This window comes from Moschus berezovskii, chromosome 2 (genome assembly GCF_049115385.1).
Source record: "Moschus berezovskii isolate FMDL1 chromosome 2, NW_MosBer_1.0, whole genome shotgun sequence".
In the NCBI taxonomy this organism is placed as follows: Eukaryota; Metazoa; Chordata; class Mammalia; order Artiodactyla; family Moschidae; genus Moschus; species Moschus berezovskii.
Genome location: NC_142461.1, coordinates 111,185,306 through 111,210,437, shown reverse-complemented (window position 1 = coordinate 111,210,437; position 25,132 = coordinate 111,185,306). Strand labels below are relative to the sequence as shown.

Genomic DNA, 25,132 nt, shown 5'->3' with positions numbered 1-25,132 from the left:
ACAGGAGAAGGTACAGCTGACCCTTGAATAACACAGGTTTGAACTGCAGGGCTCCACTTATAGGCAGATTTTTTACAACGGTAAACACTACAGTACTACTCAATCCACCGCCAGTTAAATCCATGGATACAGAGGAACCACGGATACACAGGGCCCACTATAATTTGTACAAGGATTTTCAACTGTACAGGGGTTTGGTGCCTCTAACCCCCATGTTGTTCAAGAGTCTACTGTAACTCTGAAGGAAAAACAGTAATTACTCAAACCATAGAAAAATTACAATTTCTAGTCCTGAAAAAAAATCATAATTAAAGTCAAAAGACAAAAAGGAAAATACTTATAATCAACATGAAAAATAGCTAGTTTATTTTTGCTTTCATAATTCAACAAACACTCCCCAAAATGACAAAAACATCAAGTCACTCACAGAAAATTTTTAAGTGGTTTTAAAAATATGAAAATGGGGCTGAATTTCACTTAAAAACAAAGGGTAATTGAAATGACACCATTTTTCACGTAGCCAACTGGCAAACACTTGACAGTTCTGTTGCATGACACATTACAAACCTTATGAACAGGTATAATCCCCTAGGAGAACAATTTGATAATACCTATCAAATTCGATGGTGGCTCAGAGGTTAAAGCATCTGCCTCCAATGCGGGAGACCCAGGTTCGATCCCTGGGTCGGGAAGATCCCCTGGAGAAGGAAACGGTAACCCACTCCAGTATTCTTGCCTGGAGAATCCCATGGACGGAGAAGCCTGGTAGGCTACAGTCCACAGGGTCGCAAAGAGTCGGACACGACTGAGCAACGGAACGGAACGGATCAAATTCGAAATGACCCAATCACCGTGAACTAATAGGAGTTTATCCTAAACATTCACATGTAAACAAAGATATATGTACAAAACTAGCTATTGTGGCATTGCTTTAAATAGCACCTGACTGAAGATGAATTAAAAATATATTTATAGAGGATTGATTAAATAAATTATGACAAATATATTGCTATGTATTATATATGTAAAATATATATTATATATGTTAAAACTCTATACAACCATTTAAAGTAAAAAAGTACAAAAGAGCATGTATGTGTGCTCAGTCACTTAGTCATGTCCGACTCTTTGTGACCCCATGGACTGTAACCCGCCAGGCTCCTCTGGGAGCCTGGGATTTCTCCAGTAAGACTACTAAAGTGAGTTGCCATTTCCTCCTCCAGGGGATCTTCCCGACCCAGGGATTGAATCCATATTGCCTGTATCTCTTGCACTGCAGCCAGATTCTTTACCAGCTGAGCCACAAAAGAGCATATATAACATTTACAGAGAAATATATGTGTTTGGATATCCATAGGAAAAGTCCCAGAAAACAACTGCAAACGGTTGTCCCTGAGAAAGGAGTTTTAGTTTGCATTAAATACAGTATTTTACTGTTTGACAGTTTTTCCACAATAAGCATATATTGATATTTTCTTAAGCAGTTTCCTTCCCAGGAATATACAGGCAAGTTGATGATAATAGGATGATAAAGAGATTTCTAGAGAGGAGCATAGTTAATGTGCTGCCTGGAAGCTGAGACTCCTTTTTCTAACCAAGAACTGGTTTGGGGGAGATGTTAACTTCTTTTGCTGCTCTTTCTTTCTGTACCTGAGAAATGGGAATAACAATAATAAAATAAATAAAATACAAGTTTATCTTAGTGTATAATTTTAGCAACAGTGACTACAACAATTTATTTAACAAACTTCAGTTCAGTTCAGTCACTCAGTCGTGTCTGACTCTTTGAGACCCCAGGAACCGCAGCACACCAGGCCTCTCTGTCCATTACCAACTCCTGGAGTCCACCCAAACCCGTGTCCATTGAGTCGGTGATGCCATCCAACCATCTCATCCTCTGTCGTCCCCTTCTCCTCCTGCCCTCAATCTTTCCCAGCATCAGGGTCTTTTCAAATGAGTCAGCTCTTCACATCAGGTGGCCAAAGGATTGGAGTTTCAACTTCAACATCAGTCCTTCCAATGAACACTCAGGACTGATCTCCTTTAGGATAGACTGGTTGGATCTCCTTGCAGTCCAAGGGACTCTCAAGAGTCTTCTTCAACACCACAGTTCAAAAGCATCAATTCTTCAGTGCTCAGCTTTCTTTATAGACCAACTCTTACACCCATACATGACTACTGGAAAAACCACAGCCTTGACTAGATGGACCTTTGTTGATAAAGTAATGTCTCTGCTTTTTAATATGTTGTCTAGGTTGGTCATAACTTTCCTTCCAAGGAGTAAGCATCTTTTAAATTCATGGCTGAGTCACCATCTGCAGTGATTTTGGAGCCCCCAAAAATAGTCAGCCACTGTTTCCACTGTTTCCCCATCTATTTCCCATGAAGTGATGGGACTGGATGCCATGATCTTAGTTTCTAAATGTTGAGCTTTAAGCTAACTTTTTCACTCTCCTCTTTCACTTTCTCAAGAGGCTTTTGAGTTCCTCTTCACTTTCTGCCATAAGGGTGGTGTCATCTGCATATCTGAGATTATAAATATTTCTCCCGGCTATCTTGATTTCAGCTTGTGCTTCATCCATCCAGCGTTTTTCATGATATACTCTGCTTATAAGTTAAATAAGCAGGGTGACAATATACAGCCTTGACATACTCCTTTTCCTATTTGGAACCAGCCTGTTGTTCCATGTCCAGTTCTAACTGTTGCTTCCTGACCTGCATACAGGTTTCTCAAGAGGTAGGTCAGGTGGTCTGGTATTCAACAAACATACATCTCATTTATTTCAAACCCTGTCCAGCTCACTGCTTTAGGCTTACTTAGCCAACAGAAATGGTGAGTCTGGACTTGCATTCTGAAAAGGTAACTGTACTCCAACTTTGCTTTGGAGTCTTGAGTTCACCATGCTAGAAGATCAAACATGACCCAAAGAAACGTAAACTCTACCACATAGGGGGCAGGAGTCTGCAATCTTGAGAAATGTTTGCCGGATGGAAATGAGTCTATAACTTGATTTATAAGCCAATGTACTTCACACTTTCTAATGCCATGAAATGTTATGAATGAATAACTACTTAAGTAAGTGTTAGTCACTCAATCGTGTCTGACTCTTTGTGACCCCACGGATTGTAGCCTACCAGGCTCCCTACCATGGAATTCTCCAGGCAAGAATACTGTAGTGAGTAGCCATTCCCTTCTCCAGGGGATCTACCCAACCCAGGGCTCAAACCCTGGTCTCCTATATTACAGGCAGATTCTTTACCATCTGAGCCACCAGGGAAGCCCCACTACTTAGCTACTTCTTGTAAACTTACAGTTTTCCAGCTCAAAACCGTGCACACAACTTCCAAACAGTACATTTAATTGCCCATGAGTTTTTCACTAAAATATCACTTCAAGCCTTATTTTTGTACAACCATTAAATTTAGTCACTGAATCTAAATTTATGGTCTTCCTTTACCTTATAATTTCACCAACTCCATAACCCATATAGCTTTGAAGCTATACATTCAAAATATTTTGAAAAACAATAAATTCCACAATGTAAAATTCATTCTCCAAGAGCTACTTTTAAAAAGTCACCCTATAATGTCTTTTTAGACAACAGATTTTCAAGTATTTAAAAATGATGTGTCATAATATGTGAAATTTACTTTGCATGGTACAGAAGAAAATAAAATATACAGAGACAATAAAATGTTAATCATTGAATTCCAGTGATGAGAATGCACATGTTCATGGCATTGTTTTTTTTAGCTATTCTGTATATTTGAACATTTTTGTAAAAGTCTATAAATTTTAATATATGCTATTCTAAAGGTATAAAAACATAACTTTTTCTTAAACAGAAAGGCATAATGAGACAATATGATGACCAGAGGTAGGATGTGGTAGGCAGACAGCTGTACTGAAAAATAACCTAATTGTAGATTTTAAAATTTCCCGTGAGTTCTAGATTCTTAATTACTTGTTCAATTTTGGTTACTTGGTGACTTGTTGAGTACAAATTTTTCTGCCCTCCAAATAACTTAATCATAAAGTGACTAACTCAAATAACAGACGATTAGAAAACTTCATACAAGGAGAGATTTCCCTCATTCATGATTTCTTATACAAGGTGATAAGATTTAATATATCTAAAAATGACTTATTTCTTATAAAAGAATATAACAAAACACAACTGCTTTAGCTTGACTTAATAGGAATAGAGAGTGTTTCTGTTACATTCTTTTATAACAAGTGTTGAAAGGGGTATAAATGCATGAGATAAATGTTTTCTAAGCAAATGATTGTAGTAGATGTTAAAAAAGTTCAATATTATAAACTTGAAGGAATTTCTTACTGCATTTTATGGATTATTATTTTATTATTATTCCAATTTCTCAGGTAAAGAAAGACTAACAAAATGTCCTTTCATGGCAGATACTACTAAATTTTATTCTTACCCAGAGCCCCAATTCTGTGAAACAGCATGTCAAAACATCTATTTTCATTACAGATTAGGACAATCAGTAAAAGTTACATCAAATTTGCAGCAGGTCAGATAGTGAAGAATCTGCCTGCGATGCAGGAGACCCAGGTTCAATCCCTGGGTCAGGAAGATCCCTGGAGAAGGGAATAGCAACCCACTCCAGTATTCTTGCCTGGAGAATCCCATGGACAGAGAAGCCTGGTGGGCTACACTCCATGGGCTCACAGAGTCAGGCACGACTGAGCACTAACACTTTCACTTTCACACTGAAGTCAGGGTAGGGTGGTTTCTCATACAGTGTGGGTCAGCCAGTAAATTCATATGATTTTTCTTGAAAGACTCCAGCAGCATTTATTAAAATTTAACTTTGTATATCTTATAACCCAGCAATCTGACTTCTGTATGTTAGCTTAGAGTAATACACCTGAGTACAAAGAAGTCTGTAAAAGAATGATGTTATAGCATTGTTTCTAATAGCATTCATAAACAAATAACCCCAAACAATGGGATATTATCATCATATTATTATCACAGTGAAAAGAATAAAGCTGTCCTACATTCACCAACAGTGGGAAATCTTCAAGGCATAATATTAAATAAAAACAAAGTTTCAGAACAGCATTTAGAGTATATCATTCATGTTTTAAACAAGAGTTATAATGCTGTGTGTGTGTGTGTGTGTGAGTGTGCAGGTAGGTAAATGCATTGAAAAAGTTCTGGAAGAAAATATATATATCAACTATTCATGCTGGACATATCTAGGGAAGAACGAGGGATTGAGAAAACAGAGTAAAAATGGAAAATTGCTGTATTTTTTTCTGCATTGAGAGTTTCCCAATGAGATTATAGATATATAAAACCAATCAATTTCTTTAATAATTTTAAAAATGGAAGAGGTTTTATCATTTTAAATGCTCAAAAGATTTCAAATTTTGTAGCATTATTAATCATTTGAGACACCAAAACATTTAAAAGTCCACAAACTAGAATTAATATATTAGAAATTAACAAATAGTTACTGCTGAGGTAATACTACACCATAAGTTCACAGTAGGTTGTGTTATTACAGTTGTAAGAACTGGGAAAAAAAATTTAGAAGTTCCATTTAAAACTGGTATGAAATCCCCATCGTCTCTAGAATGCATAAGTTGGAAGAATATTTTCTCTCACAGCTATCAGAAAAGCTCTGAAAGTTTTGTCCCTCACCTGCAGTGTCGTGGCCATGTGAACACTGAAGATTATGAAACGGTAGTCACAGCCTTTGAAGATCTTATCAATGAAATAAATTATTTTTAAAGAAAACCATTCTATTATTCCATGAGTCCAAAAACAATAGATTTTAGCCAAGTTGATTTTAAGATACCCTCTTTATAAAAATAAACAGAAAGCAATCTAATATTTTCTGTTTTCAGACTAAAAGACATGGGTAGGAAGCAGTAAAATCTAAGAATAAAAACTGCAAAATAATAAGAACCAGAAAGCAAATGAAAAAGAATTACCCACAGGAACATAGGAAGACTTCAAACAAAAATGTTAAAGAAATTGCAGGCTACATGATTGCTTTTCAAAAAAAAAAGAGAGAGAGAAATCAGGGTTCAGAAAGATTAGAAAACTGAAAAATAAAACTGCAAAAATAAATTGGAGAAAGCAGTAGAACAGAAGGAAAAAAATATTTTAAAAATTAAAGCAACATTAAGATCAAGGTGACAGAATAAACATGAGTGAAAAGGACACCTGGTTGGTAGGCTTGAGGGAAATTAATAAAACCATGAATAATAATGAAATATATTAAAAACACTGTACAAAAGATGGATATGAAAGCTAGGCCCAAAAAAGCTAACATGCATGTAACTGGTGTTCCTGAAGAAGAAAAGAGAATATATTGAATAGAAAGCACATCCAAAGATGGAACAGAAAAAAGTTTGTATTAAATAAGAAATATTTAAATTAAAACGTACATGTTTTCATGGAGAAGGAAATGGCAACCCACTCCAGTGTTCTTGCCTGGGAAATCCCATAGATAGACGAGCCTGGTGGGCTACACTCCACGGGGTCGCAAAAGAGTTGGACACAACTTAGCAACTAAACAACAAACAACAAATACTTGTTTTCAAGGTTAGTATAATTTTAAAAACACAAAACATAGCAAGACTTAAAGGTATTATTTTCCAAACAAGCACTGTATTTCTATATCACAAGCAAACACTCAGTGCTCAAAATACATGGCTTATTTAAATCCAAAGTCTGATTCCCTTGTCTCAACAAATCTTCTTAGATCCTCTACATTCAAGCAACAGGACACAGAAGCATTGCAATAAACATACACATTTATCCCCTGTTTAACATCAGTCATTTTTTTTCTTTTTAAAAACACTGCATTTTGTCCCTTATAAATCCTTATAAAATATTCTCACTAATTAAGTAAATAAGGTGGGAAAGAAAAAGAATGTTTTGACTATGGTTCTTTCTCTCATTCACTTTCTCATATCTTCTTCACATTCCTTTCTAAGCAATTTCTTTTATTAAATTTTATAGCCAACTATTAATCAAATTTTGCATAGACGCACACACACCTTTATCCAAGCATGCATACAAACTTATTTTTTAATATTTATTTTAATTTGGTTGCACAGGGTCCTGGGTGCAGCACACAGGATCTTTAGGTGTGGCATGCAAATTCTTAGTTGCGTCATGTGGGATCTGGTTCCCTGACCAGGGATTGAACCCAGGCCTCCTAAATTGGGAGCCTGAGTCTTAGTCACTGGACCACCAGCAAAGTACCATACGTACAAACTTAACACAAAGAGAGGAAATATGGCTCCATGGGTGACCGCAAGTGCCAGAGGACAGCTCATGTTTTCCTCTATAAGAAACCAAGACCTTAAGTGGAAGAATGGGTATGGGTATTGCTGAATGGACTAGGAGCTACAGTTGCCTTTCATTTTCACACTGTAAATAATTTTTCCTTAATTTATTAAATCAGTAAAACTAACAAAGAAGAAGATTCTACGATGCTAGTAATGTTCTATTTCTAAATCTGCATTCTGATTAATGAACACATAAGTGTGTTTGCTTTGCTGTAGGTTTTCAGTATACTTTTGCCCATGTTTCTGTATGTATGCTATACACAGAATAAAAAGTTGCCGTAGAAACGTTTGTTAAGCAAGTGATGATTGTGCATTTCAGTGTCAGATTTACAGCAAATACTCATTAGGTTGGGCTTCCCAGGTGGCTCAGTGGTAAAGAATCCACTTGCCAATGTAGGAGACACAGAAGATGGGGGTTCAATTTCTGCGTTGGGAAGATCCCCTGGGGAAATGGCAACCCTCTCCAGTATTCTTGCCTGGGGAAATCCCATGGACAGAGGAGTCTAGTGGGCTACAGTCTGTGGGATCGCAGAGAGTCGGACACGACTGAGTGACTGAGCATGCACCCACACACCCATTAGGGTATTAGCTGAACTGGGGTTCCACCAAGATGGAATTTTAAGCCAAAGTCAGGGAGCTACGCTTCTTTTTGTTGTGCACACCCGGTGGAGAGCCCCTGCCTCCCTCCCTCCTCTGCTCCCTCTCTCTACCTCTCGCTCTCAGTCTCTCCACAAATCCAAACACTCCTCGGGACCAAAAAGACGTGCTTAGTTTCACCTGCAAAGATAAGTATAATCTGTGTCAAATTCCAAAATGTATCACCATACACTATTTACTTTAGCAGTTCCCATTCAGAGCCGTTTCCTGACTCTTCTAGATTGGCTTTTAAAATAGAGCCATAAGAAGTTTCTGGCAGCTAAGTGCATCCAATTCAGAAAAGCTTTAGACAATTTGAAAGGACTGGATGTCCTCAGATTTGACCCAAGTAGAGAATTAGATATTGGCTGGGAAAATGGAAAGGAGAGAACGTTCTCCTTTTAATGCAACATTTTTATCTCATCTTCAACTCTGAGAAATGGGGAAACTGCTTGCCAAACAATTGTTTTATAATTCTGGAACTGAATTGTGCTCATGTTCAGTCATATCCGACACTTTGCAACTGTTGGGACTATAGCCCACCAAGATCTTCTGTCCACGAGATTTTCTAGCCAAGAATACTAGAGCAGGTTGCCATTTCCTCCTCCAGGGGATCTTCCCAACCAGGGATTGAACCCACATCTCCTGTGGCCCCTGCATTGTAGGCAGATTCTTAATCCACTGAGCCATCAAGGAACCAATTTTATTTCTTCTGTTTCCAACCAGAAAAAAGTCTATAACCATAAATTTATTTTCGAAACCAGAAAGAATATTTATTCCATATGACTTATTTTTTAAAGAAACCAAAAAATTAAAGTTAGTACAATGGGAGGTGATTGCTCTTATTAACCATCCTTTTTAAGTGGATCTGACTCAAACTCACTATTATCCTGGGAAATGTGAGTTATAACAGAGATCCTGGTAACCAAAGCTCAGGACCAAAAAATGAGGGAGTCAACCAAGCAGGTGACTCAGGCTACCCAGGTTACCTTCAATTTGAGGGAGAGGAGGGTGTGAGCGGGAGAGAGAAGTAATCAGAGGACGTGAATTACTAAGTGAAAGGGAGCCAGCAATTAAAGAAGCGACACGCCCTGGTTTTAAATTGACAAGCTGTCCTCTACCCAATCGTCTACAGCCTGACTCTATGCCAACGTGTGGCAGGCTGGGAGGCACGGGCCACAGCACAGGGACTGATTGTGGCAAGCCTCATGCTTGCTTAGAGACCCAAGACAAGAGCCTGCCTCTGCGGGAGGCAAGGTCAGAGCACTGGAGTTTAATAACACTTCCCTCATTTGACTCTAAGATACAGTACACTGCAATGTTTATTTCAGGAGCCCGGCTCTTTCAAATAAACCACAGGTACCTACCACTACCGAAAGAAAGTTTTATACTTTGTAAAACTCAACAAAACCATGAACAAAAAATGCACACACAGAAAACCACTAGATTGCCCAAGCACTCCTTAGAAATAACTGCTGGTTGACAACCACCACCTGTATGTCTATTTTTGCTCTCTCCCCCAGTTCCTTTGCAAATTCTGCAAGCAGCCGCTTAAGTGTGGATGCTTAGCAGGCACTAGGGTGAAAGTGGGAAGAAAGTAAAACTGGGTGCATGGTTTCAGTAACACGGAACAAACGAGCTCAGGAGCAATTAGCACACGAAGAAGGGGTCCCGGCTGTCTGCAGAGTGAGCTCTACTCTCAGGAGCTCCAACCCACGTTTAATGGGGGCCCCTTCAATCACATCTTCTTTTTTTTAAGCCATGAAATGTGGTACATTGACAGGGGGGCAGGCAACACATCTCAAATCATCCAGACGCTTCCTCCCACAACCAGCCTCATTCACCCACAGGGAGAGGCAGAGTAGCCATTTGTGTTGTATCAATAGGAACACCCCTGGCCGGTGACCAGACCAACTTAGGCGTAACAGAGCAAACAATCAGGGGCTATGACCAACCTGATTTTCAGGTCCAGGTCTTCCTGGGCTGAGGCGTTTCCTGGAATAGCTCCAGAAAAAAGTGGGCTCAGGGGCATCATCCTACAATGGCCTTGTGAGCATGCTATAGCAGCCACACTCTCCCAGGACCTAGACCTGGGTGGGTGGTGCAGGGAAAGTTACTTCATTTATTTCTATAGGCTTTGGTGTCCTGATACAGAAAATGGGAAGTGGCGATTGCTGGCTTTCCCAGAATTTCTCAAACTGTGGTTTTCAGAACATCTGTGCCCTAAAACAGCATCTGGAACTGGTGTTCTAAGAAGTGGGGAGAGGGGTGGTAGGAAGCATGTGCTCAGGTGAGGGGGTAATTTTTCACTCTATCAATTCTATGTTTAGGATTGGCTTTACATGGTGCTAAGAAAAAGCAGACCAACTTTTAGTCAGTTGTATTGTTTCCTTTTAAATCTGTTGGTAGGTAATACAGCCCCTTACTGCTGCCACCCAGGGTGGACCTCTCCCACCCCCAACACCCCTCCCCCGACTCTGGTGCCACACTGGTGTATAACACATGATTGACTCAACTATTTTTTAATGAATGAGTTTTGCTTTTTTTTTTTCTAAGTGGAAAGTCAATCACACTGTTAAACTATTACTGAATTAAAATTGAGGCAGTTTTTGATAATTTGTCATTCCAGAGCCCTGTAGTTTCCTCTTTGCTAAAAGACAGGGGAGGAGACGGTGAGATGTATGGAAAGAGATGGAAACTTACATTACCATATGTAAAATAGATAGCCAATGGGAATTTGCTGTATGGCTCAGAAAACTCAAACAGGGGCTCTGTATCAACCTGGAGGAGTGGGATGGGGAGGGAGATGGGAGGGAGGTTCAAAAGGGAGGGGATACATGTATACCTATGGCTGATTTATGTTGAGGTTTAACAGAAAACAACAAAATCCTGTAAAACAATTATCCTTCAATAAAAAATAAATTAATAAAAAGAAAGACAGCCCACCACAAATGTTATATTGGCTCATCTTAAGATGCCCTCTATCAGTGCCTTAAAGACTTTAACAGGCTTGTTAAATTATTTACAGGGCAAATCGTATATTTAAGAATGAAATGTTTAAGCTGTGTAGAGCTGGAAAAGTGCCTCTAGTAGAAATGAGGTACAAATCCCTTCTGAACTAATTTGGTCAGCCTAGGTTTGCCACTTTCATGCCAAAGGAAGTTCAAATTTAGGGATGTAGATTTGTTTCTCTTAAGGAAAAAATACATGTATTTAGTATGTCTAGCTAACTTTGAACGTGTGCATCTTCACAAGCATTGTCGCAAAGACCCTAGAATGAATTTCTTTCTTCTTAAGGATAAAATTAAGATAATCCACAAGAGTTAAAATTCTGAAAGAAATCAATAAATGTCATTCCCAAGTCTTTCCTTTCTCTGGAAGGCTCTTATTAGGGGAAAAAAAAGTATTCCTGAGCTGTCTAAATAGTAACATATCTCAGCAAAGTGCAGGACAAACAAGTGTGAGGTGCATAAGGCCCAGCTCTTCACTAAGAGGCTGGGATTATTTTCAGCCAACTACAACTGGAAGAATCAGAATGCTCCTTGGAGGGGAAAAAGAGAGAGAGAAACAGGAGGACTAGGGAAAGTTAAGTCAAAGGACTACACCAGCAACCCCAGCCTGTGCAAGCAAGAATGCAGTCTGACATCCTCATTCACGACATAAAGATAATGCCAGTAACGAGTTTCAGACACCTCACAGTAAAGTCTCATTTCTGGAAACCAGGGTTCCAACAAACGGTCAGAAAGCAATTGTGTGTTTGTGTGTGAGAATGTACGTGTGTGTATGTGTGCGCATGCACCTTCAATAAACCCAAAGAACAAATAATTACCACCTCCATGAACTAGGTGGGCTTCTCTAGTGGCTCAGAGGGCAAAGCGTCTGCCTGCAATGCAGGAGACCTGAGTTCAATCCCTGGATCAGGAAGATCCTCTGGAGAAGGAAATGGCAACCCATTCCAGTACTCTTGCCTGGAAAATTCCATGGACAGAGAAGCCTGGTAGACTACAGTCCATGGGATCGCAAAGAGTCGGAAACGACTGAGCAACTTCACTTCACTTCCTTCCTTGAACTAGGTACTGCCCTAAACGCAACGCATGCATGCTTTATCTTATTTAATCTTCACAACCCTAAGAGTTTCAAATGGAAACTGAGCATGAAGAGATTAAGCTATTTGCTCCTAGATCTGTGGCAGCAACATAGAAGGCATGGTCAGAATTCAGCCTAGGTCCTAAATCAATATAAATGGTGAATTTGATCTTTGCCATTACCACTGGTTGAATACCTAGCCAGTTTCCCCTGGAGACCACATGCAATAAAAAAATGACCATGGGGCCAGACGGGGCAGTTGGAGATAGACTGGGATATCTGCATAAGGCATCTGTCCACTGAAAGGCAGTTTCCAGAGAAAACTCCATCCAGTGGAAGTCCATCTTCCTGGGCTTTCTCTCAAGGCAAAGCCCTCTGAGAAAACTTTAAGCTGTAAGTGATACACAGCTGCGCCTCATCCATCTCAAATCCTACCGTTAGAAATAGTCTTCTGCCACCCAGTACAAGCAAGTCCCTGACCTACAATCCACTATTAACCTTAGAGAATAAAAGGTTAAGATGCATTCTCCTCCCTAAATAGGCATTGTGTTGAAGAGACTGAAGCTTCGATCCCTGTTTAAAACGCTAAATATTTACTCTTCAACAGAACTAGTAAATCCTTCAGTTCCAGGATCACATACATAAAGAGGTTCCACTGCCTCTATAAGCCACACCATCTCCCCACAGGTACATCCAACACATGAAATCACGTTCAGTTCAGTTCAGTTCAGTCACTCAGTCGTGTCCGACTCTCCGCAACCCCATGAATCAGAGCACGCCAGGCCTCCCTGTCCATCACCAACTCCCGGAGTTCACTCAAACTCATGTCCACAGAGTCGGTGATGCCATCCAGCCATCTCATTCTCTGTTGTCCCCTTCTCCTCCCGCCCCCAACCTTTCCCAGCATCAGAGTCTTTTCCAGTGAGTCAACTCGTCGCATGAGGTGGCCAAAGTATTGCAGTTTCAGCTTCAGCATCAGTCCTTCCAATGAACACCCAGGATTGATCTCCTTTAGAATAGACTGGTTGGATTTACAGAACATGATTTCTCCTCATGGTAAATACTATAGTGTACTATGTTATCAATTATTTTTTACACAATGTATATTTTTAAGAACCAGTTGAGTCCCCTTTAACTACATTTTCACAGTCTTCCAATATCACAAAGTAGGCACACTCCCTAATTTACAAGTGAGAAGACCAGATTTCAAGGCATTCTGTCCACTACTGAATAACTGAGAAGAGGCAGTGTTTGAATTTAAACCCAAGTTCCACAGTCTTTCTGATATCCTATCCATTTTCCTTTTCATTCTCGTGAGGAATATACATTTCTAATTAAGTCCTTTAAGTGTATACAACAGTAACAGAATTTAACTGCAGTGTCGCTCTGGAGTGTACCCATGCGCTCAAAGATATCCATGCTCCCACTGACGGACAAAGCCCTCATATTCTCATCTCCAGCATGCCTAAGTGACTGGTTCTCAGTTTTCCTTCACTCAAGCTATTGTGTCCAAAACTGCCACTCTTGTTAAAGCACCAAGTCACTTTATTTTGCTTTGAAATGGTGATCTAGTAAGAGAAAATCTACAGAGCCACTCAGACTAGCTGGCAGCTTGTACTCTGATACTTGCCAAACCATGTCCCTAGATAAGATTCTAGATGGTTCTGTTCCTCTCCCCCACTCTTAACTCTGTGTTGCTCCTCTGCTCTCTAAACTTCCCTGTCTTTTGAAAGGCTCTGTAGCAACGAGGGGAACTTGCCCAGTGGCTCACTTGGTAAAGAACGCACCCACCAATGCAGAAGACGTGGGTTCAATCCCTGGCCAGGAAGATCCCCAGAGAAAGAAATGGCAAGCCACTCCAGTATTCGTGCCTGGGAAATCCCATGGACAGAGGAGCCTGGTGGGCTACAGTCCATGGGGTCACAAAAGAGCCAGACTGAGCGACTAAACAACAGCAGCAATGAGCAGCAGAAGGAGGGAGAGGGGAGAAGGGGAGAGAGAGACAGAGAAAAGTAGGAAGAGAGGGAAAGGATGGAAGGAAGGAAGGCTGGAACGGAGAGAGGAAGGAAGAAAGGGAAGGGAAGGAAAGAGAAAAAATAAAAGGCAAAAATGAAGAAAGGAAAGAAAAGGGAAAAAAGGAATAGAGGAAGGAAAGAATCACAATCACAGCTTCAGGACAGCAACATCTTTGTAACCAGAAAACCTCAAACATAAGATGTGACATTTATATAGACATCAGCAAGTCACGAATGTGATTCCTAGGTCACTAAGTGGCCATAAAAGGCCACCTAGTAATGGACTGCATCTTTCCTGTGATGAAAAACCATTTGGGTATCTTCAACCCCACACCTTGAGAGTCCCTTGGGCTGCAAGGAGGTCCAGCCAGTCCATCCTAAAGGAGATCAATCCTGGGTGTTCATTGGAAGGACTGATGCTAAAGCTGAAACTGCAATACTTTGGCCACCTCATGCGACGAGTTGACTCACTGGAAAAGACCCTGATGCTGGGAAAGGTTGGCGGGGGGAGGAGAAGGGGACAACAGAGAATGAGATGGCTGGATGGCATCACCGACTCTGTGGACATGAGTTTGAGTGAACTCCGGGAGCTGGTGATGGACAGGGAGGCCTGGCGTGCTGTGATTCATGGGGTTGCGGAGAGTCGGACACAACTGAGCGACTGAACTGAACTGAACTGAACACCACACCTGCCAAAAACGACCCGCACAATCCAATTTTGAGGTAACAAAAGCAAAAGCAGGAACAGGAAGCAGAAGTGGTCCACAAGAAGTTCATTTTGAAGGCTCGCAGTGAGGAAGAGAAAGTTCTCTTTAAAAACAACAAAACCTGCCCCAAATCCTCTCATAAATGAATCATGGAAAGCAGTGTTTTGTACAACGATGGAACATTAATATAAACTTTGAAAACTACTTTTCAATAATATGTACCTGCCACTGCTTGCAATCAACTGCTTGCACAAATCATGGCTTGCAACCTGCCCTATAGTAGAAAGCATTTAAACAAAATCATGTTCAAATTTACAAGTATCTAAAAACATCTGCTTACAAAAAGGGTTTGAAGTTAAATGGAAAACTAGGGAGAAAGGTCAAATCTACTCCTCTTCCACTGCAAAAGCTTCCTACCAGAGGAATTCTCTCTAGCCTCGGCCACCTGCCTTACTAGCAATTTATGCTATCACACTGGCTTGCTTTCAATGGAGCGTGAAGTGAAAGAGCATAAAGTCTCTACTTTAGTCCTAGGGATCCTCTGAAAATGTGCTTTTCCCAAAGACACTTTGCTCCCCTTTCCTGGACATGCCAACAAACAGACTGAAGCAAGGTGTCTGGCTGAAGGGCCTTCCAAAAAGGTCCAGGATACAGTGCTCTCTGGCCTTCATCTGAGTGCTCTCTGGCCTTCAACCTTCCTTCCATCACCCCTCATGGAAGTGATGCTTATTCCTAAATAAAAAATTGTCAAGTCTAGAGAATGAAACCAGGTATTTCTAGTAAATAACTTTTCCTTCTAGTCAGTGAACTATCTTTATATTAGCATTTTGCCACCATCATCACCATCATCTATCTCCAGAAATCTTCTTATTGCAAAACTGAGACTCTGTACCCATGAAACAATAACTTCCCTCCAGCCCCTGGCAACCACCATTCTGCCTTCTGTCATTATGCATTTGACTGTTTAGGTACCTCATATAAGTGCAATCTTCCTGGCGTGCTGTGATTCATGGGGTCGCAAAGAGTCGGACACGACTGAGCAACTGAACTGAACTGAACAGTGTCTGTCTTTCTGTGTCAGACCTATTTCACTTAGCATAATGTCTTCCAGGTTCATCCATGTTGTAATGTGTTAAAATATACCACATTTTGTTTATCCATTCACCTGTCAAACACCTGAGCTGCACCTAGCTTTTAGCTATTGTGAATAATATTGCTATGCTCATGGGTATGCAAACGTTTCTTTGAGACTCACATTTCAATTTTTTCAGGAATATACCAGAAGTGGAATTGCTGGACCACATCAGTTCAGTTCAGTCGTTCAGTCGTGTCCGACTCTTTGCGACCCCATGAATCACAGCATGCCAGGCCTCCGTGTCCATCACCAACTCCCAGAGTTCACCCAAACTCACGTGCATCGAGTTGGTGATGCCATCCAGCCGCCTCATCCTCTGTCGTCCCCTTCTCCTCCTGCCCCCAATCCCTCCCAGCATCAGGGTCTTTTCCAATGAGTCAACTCTTCACACGAGGTGGCCAAAGGATTGGAGTTGCAGCCTTAAGATCAGTCCTTCCAATAAACACCCAGGACTGGTCTCTTTTTGGATCACATAGTGATTATATTTTTAATTTTCTGAGGAACCTCCATATTGCTTTCCACAGTGGCTGTACCATTTTATACTCACACCAACAAGGCACAGGGTTCAATTACTCCACATGACGACCAACACGTTCTTTCTTTCCTGTTTAGTTTTGTTTTTTAATAGTAGCCATCCTAATGGGTGTAGGGTGATATCTCATTGTGGTTTTGATTTGCATTTCCCTGATGACTCAGCTAATAATTCACTTTTATCCAAAATTCAGAGAAACAATATAAAGGTGTTTAGGCTCAATCTCTGAGTTTTCCTTCATAAAAACCCATTCATTCTTAACCCCTGAAACTTCTTCCAAGCCCTTTCTCTCTGTCTCATCCTCCATAGTAAACTCAGGATATTATTTACTTCATTCTTTGCATGCATCCCTTCCAATATCTAGAATTTGAGAAACTTCCTTCCTTATGATGATCACTTAGGTTGTAGGGGAGAGTCAGTAAGCAGGAGCATAAACACATGACTAGAGAAACAGTTTAATACAAGACCATTCTGATTTTTAAAAAATCTGAAGGCCACCATTTCCTACCCAAAATATTAGGAAGTTCATCCCAGCAGAAAAATATACATGAATTCACAGAAAGTGAAATATAAATGAGTCTTCCTCAGTGATCAATGCAAAGAAACAGTGGAAAACAATAGGATGGGAAAGAGTAGAGATCTCTTCAAGAAAATTAGAGATACCAAGCGAACATTTCATACAAAGATGGGCACAATAAAGGACAGAAATGGTATGAACCTAACAAAGAAGATATTAAGAAGAGGTGGCAAGAATACACAGAAGACCTATATAACAAAAGACCTTCATGACCCAGATAACCACGATGGTGTGATCACTCACCTAGAGCCAGACATCCTGGAATGTGAAGTCAAGTGGGCCTTAGGAAGCATCACTATGAACATACAAAGCTAGTGGAGGTGATGGAATTCCAGTTGAGTTATTTCAAATCCTACAAGATAATGCTGTGAAAGTGCTGCATTCAATATGCCAGCAAATTTTGAAAGCTCAGCAGTGGCCATAGAACTGGAAAAGGTCAGTTTTCAACTCAAACCCAAAGAAGGGCAATGCCACAAAAGGTTCGCACTACTGCACAATCGCACTCATCTCACATGCTAGCAAAGTAACCTCAAAACTCTCCAAGCCAGGCTTCAACAGTATGTGAACCATGAACTTCCAGATGTTCAAGCTGGATTTAGAAAAGGCAGAGGAATCAGAAATCAAATTGCCAACATCCGTTGGATCATCGAAAAAGAAAGAGAGTTCCAGAAAAACATCTACTTCTGCTTTATTGACTATGCCAAAGTCTTTGATTGTGTGGATCACAACAAACTGTAGAAAATTCTGAAAGAGATGGGAATACTAGATCACCTTACCTGCCTCCTAAGAAATCTGTATGCAGGTCAAGAAGCAACAGTTAGAACTGTACCTGAAACAACAGACTGGTTTCAAATAGGGAAAGGAGTACGTTAAGGCTGTATTTTGTCACCCTGCTTATTTAACTTATATGCAGAGCACATCATGAGAAATGCTGGGCTGTATGAAGCACAAGCCAGAATCAAAATTGCCAGGAGAAATATCAATAACCTCAGATATGCAGATGACACCACCCTTATGGCAGAAAGTGAAGAAGAACTAAAGAGTCTTTTGATGAAAGTGAAAGAGGAGAGTGAAAAAGTTGGCTTAAAGCTCAACATTCAGAAAACTAAGATCATGGCATCGGGTCCCATCACTTCATTGCAAATAGATGGGGAAACAGTGACAGACTTTATTTTCTTGGGCTCCAAAATCACTTCAGGTGGTGACTGCAACCATGAAATTAAAAGACACTTGCTCCTTGGAAGAAAAGCTATGAGCAACCTAGGCAGCATATTAAAAAGCAGAAACATTACATACAAAACCAACAAAGGTCCATCTAGTCAAAGCTATGGTTTTTCCAGTAGTACTGTATGGATGTGAGAGTTGAACTGTAAAGAAAGCTGAGCGCCAAAGAATTGATGTGTGGTGTTAGAGAAGACTCTTGAGAGTCTCTTTGACTGCAAGAAGATCCAACCAGTCCATCCTGAAGGAAATGAGTCCTGAATATTCACTGGAAGGACCCATGCTGAAGCTGAGACTCCAATATTTTGGCCACCTGATGTGAAGAACTGGCTCATTGGAAAAGACCCTGATGCTGGGAAAGATTGAAGGTGGGAGGAGAAGGGGACGACAGAGATTGAGATGATTGGATGGCATCACCGACTCCTTGGACATGAGTTTAATAAGCCCCAGAAGTTGGTGATGGACAGGGAAGCCTGGCGTGCTGAAGTCCATGGGGTCGCAAAGAGTAGGACACAACTGAACGACTGAACTGAACTGAACTGAACAAATATTTGGGGAAAGTTCATCATGAATAACATAAACACACTCACATTACAAGAATAACGTATCTTCAACCTTCAGAGAAAAAACATTTTCTTCAAATAGTAATAATACGCATGCTGATAAGAAAATACAAATGAATATAATCTTTCCTGACACCAATTTGGTGATTTCTATTTCTAAAACATTTATCTTTGGACTTAGAAATGCCACTTCTAGGAAACATTCCTTAGGAAGTCATCAGTAATTGAAAGGTTTATACACATCAACTGGAAACAGCCTAAATATCCAACTATAATATAGGGACTGGTTAAATGAATTATGGTATATCCATAGCATAGAATAATGTAGTCATTGAAAATACTTTTGAATAAGCTTAATGACATGGAAAATGTTGAGATTATATCATTAAACAGCAAAAGAAATTTCTCTCTCCTAGTTCTAGAGACCGGAAGTCTAAGATCAGGGTGCCAGCAGACCTGGTGTCTGGTGAAGTCACGCTTCCTGCTTCACAGACAGCCATCATTTTACTGTGCGCTCATGATGGAAGGGGTGGGGGAGCTCTCTGGAGCTTGTTTTTTTATAAAGGCACTAATCCCATACACGCATGATGATTCCACTCTCATGACCTAGTTATCTCCCAAAGTTGCCACCTCCTACCATGACCACCTTGACACTTGCAACTTATGACTAAAGATGGCCACCTATGGATTTTGAGGGTACGTAAAGATTCATTCCACTGCACACTCCAGTCTTCTAAAATAAATCTAAGGATATCAGTGTTTTCATTATTAAGGTACATTATGGGAATATCCTTCAGTTAGGAAACTCACCTGGCATCCCACTTTTTCCTTACATTCACTCATACCTACCCTGTCCCCTCTAACCATCAAGAATACAACCCCATTCATTTTTCTCTCTCTCTCCTCTCCTCCCTTCTCCTCTGTGGTCTCACCCAAGGCTATTGACAAGACCAAGATATTAAGCAAACCCATAATAAAAACTAACCCACTGGCCAGACATTCCCTCTGATACAACTGAGACCTGTTGTTCTTGGAGGGTTTGGGGGCAACAGGTCATTATTGGACACCTCTGGTGTCAGCCTCTGAAGAATGACAGTTCTCATGTAGCTTAGCACTTGGAAAAACAACCTGACATGAATGAGTTACTCATTTCTTACCCAGCCATCACAAGAGGTGTCAGGTCTACTCTTTGCTGTCCAACGGCTAAGTCGTGTCTGACTCTTTGCAACCCCATGGACTACAGCACACCAGGCTTCCCTGTCCTTCCCCATCTTCCGGAGTTTGCTCAAACTCATGTCCATTGAGTCAGTGATACCATCCAACCATCTCATCCTTTGGCTCTGGGATCTAGCTTAAAAAGTTCTAAGGAAAGAGAGCAACTGCTTTCTCTGGGGAATATTCTTTGTTGGTTATTCTGAAACAGTATAGCTTTTTGGAGCACAAATGATAACAGCCCAAATGATTCCTTTAACTCAACCCATAATTTAAAAATATAAGAAGCAAAACCATTAGCTAGGATATTTGTATGTATGAAAAAAAACTCTTTATTCTTAGATGACTTATTACTACCTGCAAAAAAATAACATTCAGAGAAGCCTGCCTTAAAGTTTCAAGAGATAACAATTAGTAAACTTCAAATATTATAGCATTCCTATAGGAGGAATCAGATAACTGCGAAAGTGCAAGCAACCTTGGATTACAAAGGCCATCAACTTCACTGCACAAAAGAGAAAATAAGGGAGATAGAAATTAGGTGGCCACCCCAGTGTGAGATAAGGTTGACTAGAATGCAAATGTTCTTATTTTCAAAAAGTATTTTCTGTGTCTCTCTCCCAAACCCTCAAGGAAGAAAATGCATTAGCATTACCTTTTATAACGGTAACACAAAAATGTCTTTATTTCTGAACAGAAATTCAGCAAAGTTTTAATCCCACATTTATGAACACCATAGCAGCACATATTTTTAAAAAATTAGTTTAGAAGAAGCACTTATTATAATTCCAGAGAATGGCTTATTGAGCCTAAACAAGTATTAAATCAAGAAAAGTCATCAAATAAATGATGCTATGTTATTAAATAATATTTTGTTCCTTGTCAACAAGCCAACAACATAATATGACAGGATACACTACAATTTTCATTCTATAAGAAACTTCTAGGTTTTCTCAGTAAACACAGATATTTTACTAAGTTAAGCAGGTAATATCTAAGGCTATGCTAGAAACCACCAAGCTTTGGGCCATTCACAGACTCAGCCAGAAGTCACTGCATTTAGCCTGCTCCATTTTTAACCAACCACTCCGGGTATTCACACTGTTATCCATATGGTACTATAACATGGCATTGTTCCGGCCACTAGTGCCCCACTGCCAACAACCGGACAGCAGGGGTGAAATTAAAAAGATAAGACTGCTCAGTTGGTCAAAGGCCAGTTCAATTCATTATTTAGTGTTTCTCTTTATAGAGAGAAATAAATAAGACTGAGGAGAATGAATTCAAATTCACAATTTTAGTCTCAACAAGGATATTGAAGACGCCCATTTAACAGAAATCAAGGTCTTGGATAATTAGTTATTTCATAGGTATGTTCTCACCTTTGAAATAAATGACAATGGCATAAAAGGAGCAGAATCCTAGGGGAATTATTTCTTATTACAAATCATTTTATAAAAAGATTTCCAACCAGCTTCTTTAAATCATGTTATATATTACACAAAATTGCAAAAGAAAAAGAAACATTCCCAGTGTGTTGGAAGGGTACCAAAAGTGAGCTGTGACACTGCCAACAGTATTGGCTAGTTCAGTTATACTGATTCAAAGATTCAGGTCTTTGATGGGTGCTGAAAAGCAGGCCACAGGTTGGACGCCAAAATGTGTCACTTAGGTTTGAGAAGAGGAGAAACATGCAGTACCTGAAATTCTGGATACAACTAAACCCTTGAATTATCAGAAAAGTGAGAAAGTCCCAAATGGTTAAAGACAGAGTTGTCATTACTATAGGAAAAAGCAAAGTAGACACCATTTCAAAAGTCAGTAGCGTCTTGTGGTAAATGGGCCATCCTGGATTATTACATTGAGTATTAATCACAAACTTTCACTTTTCATATAGGTTATTAAATCACTTCTATTTGGATCAAGGGCCTGCAAGAAACTCACCAAGTCTCTACATATCAATATGAGGACATCTGCTGTGACTAACAGTTGAAGGCAGCTGTTGTAAACTGTAAGTCATGGGATTGTGCAAAGGAAGAAAAAGATGTTCAGGAAGAGGAAAAATGAAATTCCAGTTTCAACTATGAAATTGACTTTTAATTAAAAAAAAAAAAAGCAGAAAAAGGCAAAGTACAAAGCTATCTCCATTCTTGAACAAATGTATTTCTTCCAACCAAACAAACAGCCTGGAATCAGCTTTCTGCACACAGGTCAATAGCTGACATGCTTGTTTTTCAAAACATAACACTATACATCTCTTTCAAATGCATTAGCTAGCTAAAAGTGAGCGAGGCCAGGATTTATCAGCCAGGATTGATCAGATGTCATTCGGCAACTGTATGGAGTCCCTACTATGTGTGGTCGCGGAGCAACTGGCTGCTCCCCACAGCCCCTTTTTGGAGAGACTGCAAGTTCAGATATGAGTTCCCATTTTCTGTAAGTAAACATCTGCTCTACAAGCAACTCTAACCCTGCAAACACACCCGCTTTCTCACTGTAAGTCTCAGCGCAAGATAGGATCAAAGAGGGCATCTGTGTTAGAGTCCAATCATTAAGTCTGTTCCTTTGTGCATGTTAATCTCTGCAGGTGAAATAGCTGATTTAGTTCTCAAACAATAATGCCCATTGAAAAATACACCTTCCTTAAACAAAAGATAATTATTCCCATGAAGTACTTTTGTTGCCATTTCCAGCAACAAATGACACAAAAGACAAATTCTGCCATTTGTGTCACTCAAGAGTGGCTTAGGACAAACAGAAATACCAAAAGAGAAAAAAAAAAAGAAAAACACAGAGCAAAAGCTTAAGAAACAAGACCAAGATGAGTTGGGGGCAGGAGAGGAGAAGTGAAGTCTAAGGGAGAAGTGGAGTCTACACTCAGTGATCTGAGTTCAGCCTCTATTGATGAATGGAGGGCGGGAGAAGGGAGAGAAAGGGTAGGTAAGGTTTTCAGTTGAGAAAAAGAAGCGTGTGCTGCTGTCCCGGTTTTGTTTCAATAGCACCCCGGAGAATGCACGGCAGGCAAAATCTAATTTGGTAACTAAGATTGATTCAGTAAGTAACACAAGTTTGTTTATGACACAAAGGAGTTATCCAACCAAATCCGGTTATTATACAAGCAATAATATGGCAATTCTTTAAAACTATTTGTGTTCTGGTATCAAAGTTTATGGTTATTCATAGGAAACATCTATCAATTTAATAACACCCTTTTGCAGGCTCTGCACCCGTCCCGTCCTCTTTAAAGAAATCGCTAATGGCCCGGAGTCCTGGAAACCTACAAACTATTGTCACCTATTTCCCAGCACTGTGGTCTGATACTCAGTGTCACTGATGGCAACCAAACAGCTGCCAGAAGCCAGAGTCCCTGGAGAAATTTCCGAAGCCCAGTCCTGGCAATCCGGGGGCCAGGGTGAAAGGATTTGGAAGTGTGCACGGTTCCTCCGCCCTCCCGGCCGCGCGTCCCTAACGTTTCTGGCTGTCAGGTGAGTGGCAGCAAGGCTCGGCGGGGAAGCCTCTCCCGGCAGCGCGCCGCGATCACCAGCAAAGCGGGACAATCCCGGCGGAGTGCAGCGCGTCCCGCGGCCGGCCGTCGCTCACCTTTGTTCGCCCGCCCTCTCTGCTAGGAGAGCGCGGGTCCAAGAGGAGTGCGGGGGGCTACCCCAATGCTCCCCGGGTCCTCTCCGGCGCCCCGGAGGAAATTCGGAGGCCAGCCAGACCCTCTCCGGTTCCCAGAACCTCAACCGTGCTGAGGGGTCAGCCACCCCTTCCAGAACACAAAGGTTGGGAGGCGTGAGCGCTAGCGCTGGGGGTGCGGGTGCGTGCGCCACAGAGCACGCGAGTGTGCGTGTGCGCGCGAGGGTGTGCGGGTGTGTGTGTGTGTGCGCGCGCGAGGGTGTGCGGGTGTGTGTTGGGGGGAGGAGCGCTCCAGCTCTCCTTACCTCTCGAAGATGAGCCGTACCATCAACATGCAGAAGGCCAAGGGGAAGGCGAGATAGAGGTCCTCAGCCTGCGGGAAGGTGGCTTCCTCCGTGTTCTTCAGGTCCGCCCAGGTGACATTGTGCGGGAGCCAAAACCTCTCGTTCCAGAACCAGGCTAAGATCCCTGCCATCTTGCTTTGTCCACTCTCGTCCTGGGCTCCCGCGGCCCGCCGAGCTCTCCACCGCGCAGGGCGCCAGGGGATGCGCGCGCTGCTGGCCGGAGCCTGTGCCGCCGCCGCCGCCGCCGCCTCCTCCGCGGCCGCTGCTCTCGAAGGCTCGCGGCGAGCCCCGGTTCCCTCCTCCCTCTGGCCGCGCTGGGGAAAGGAGCCGCCTCGCCTGTCACATGGCAGCCCGGGCCGCTGGCCCTGATTGGCCCGTCCTCGCGTCAAGCAGCGAGGCACACGCGGCCGCTAGCCCACGCCCGGAGGCAGGGCGCAGCCGCTGCGCCCTGGGCGCGGGGGCACCGCTCCTGGGAGAGCCGACTGGCCCTGCGGTCACCGAGCTCTGGAGCGGCGCTTAGGGTAGCGACCTGGGTCCGGTTTCCCGAATCCGCTCCGGTCCCCCGGGCTTGCTCGCACATGCTCAGAACACCGGCTCCGGCCCGACTGGAGTTTCAGGGATCTCAGTCGGCTTTCAGTGCGCCTACAGGCGATGGGTGGGGGGCAGGCAGTGTTTGGGGTAGATATTCAGAACCACCCTTGCGCCAAGAGAGAAGAGCAAAAGGAGAAGTAGGGGGCGCAGAGCGCAAAGGAGGAAGAATTAGACAGGAGAGTCACCCACTCCAGCGCTTGGAGTAGGAGGGGGGAAAATCAGGAACTTGGGCAAGATGGTTTGGCAAGAGTCGTCTGCCTCTTCCTCACGCCGCCCGTCTTTCCCCATACCAGACCTTCCAGCCTGGTTTTACTCCCGCTCATCACCACAACCAGCTCCCCCAGGGACCAAGGCCCTCTGTTTCAATTTATGACGTTGTAGGAGAAATTAGGCACTTAATTGCTGTTTGATAATGATGAGATGATGTTGGTGATGATAACAACCGCGGCATTCTGTAAAACCAGCCCACAAAATGAATCTCGCAAATAACGGCGCCAGACCGCATTTTTACTTGGTACATCAGTAGAGAATCTCCACTCTG

At 41.7% G+C, this 25,132-nt stretch overlaps 1 protein-coding gene across 4 annotated transcripts in view; it reads right to left on the bottom strand.

Moving 5' to 3' along the window:
* Positions 1 to 24,287, bottom strand: part of CERS6 (ceramide synthase 6) — a 395,115-nt gene extending 370,828 nt beyond the window's left edge. Inside the window, exon 1 of one of the 4 annotated variants that reach the window (XM_088829883.1) lies at positions 23,962 to 24,287. In XM_088829883.1, the coding sequence (XP_088686009.1) occupies positions 23,962 to 24,131 (170 nt within the window). In that variant the 5' untranslated portion in view covers positions 24,132 to 24,287. The remainder of the gene's footprint in view (positions 1 to 23,961) is intronic. The other 3 variants (XM_088829891.1, XM_055398899.2, XM_055398898.2) reach the window with 3 other exon arrangements.
* Between the last annotated feature and the right edge of the window lie 845 nt (positions 24,288 to 25,132).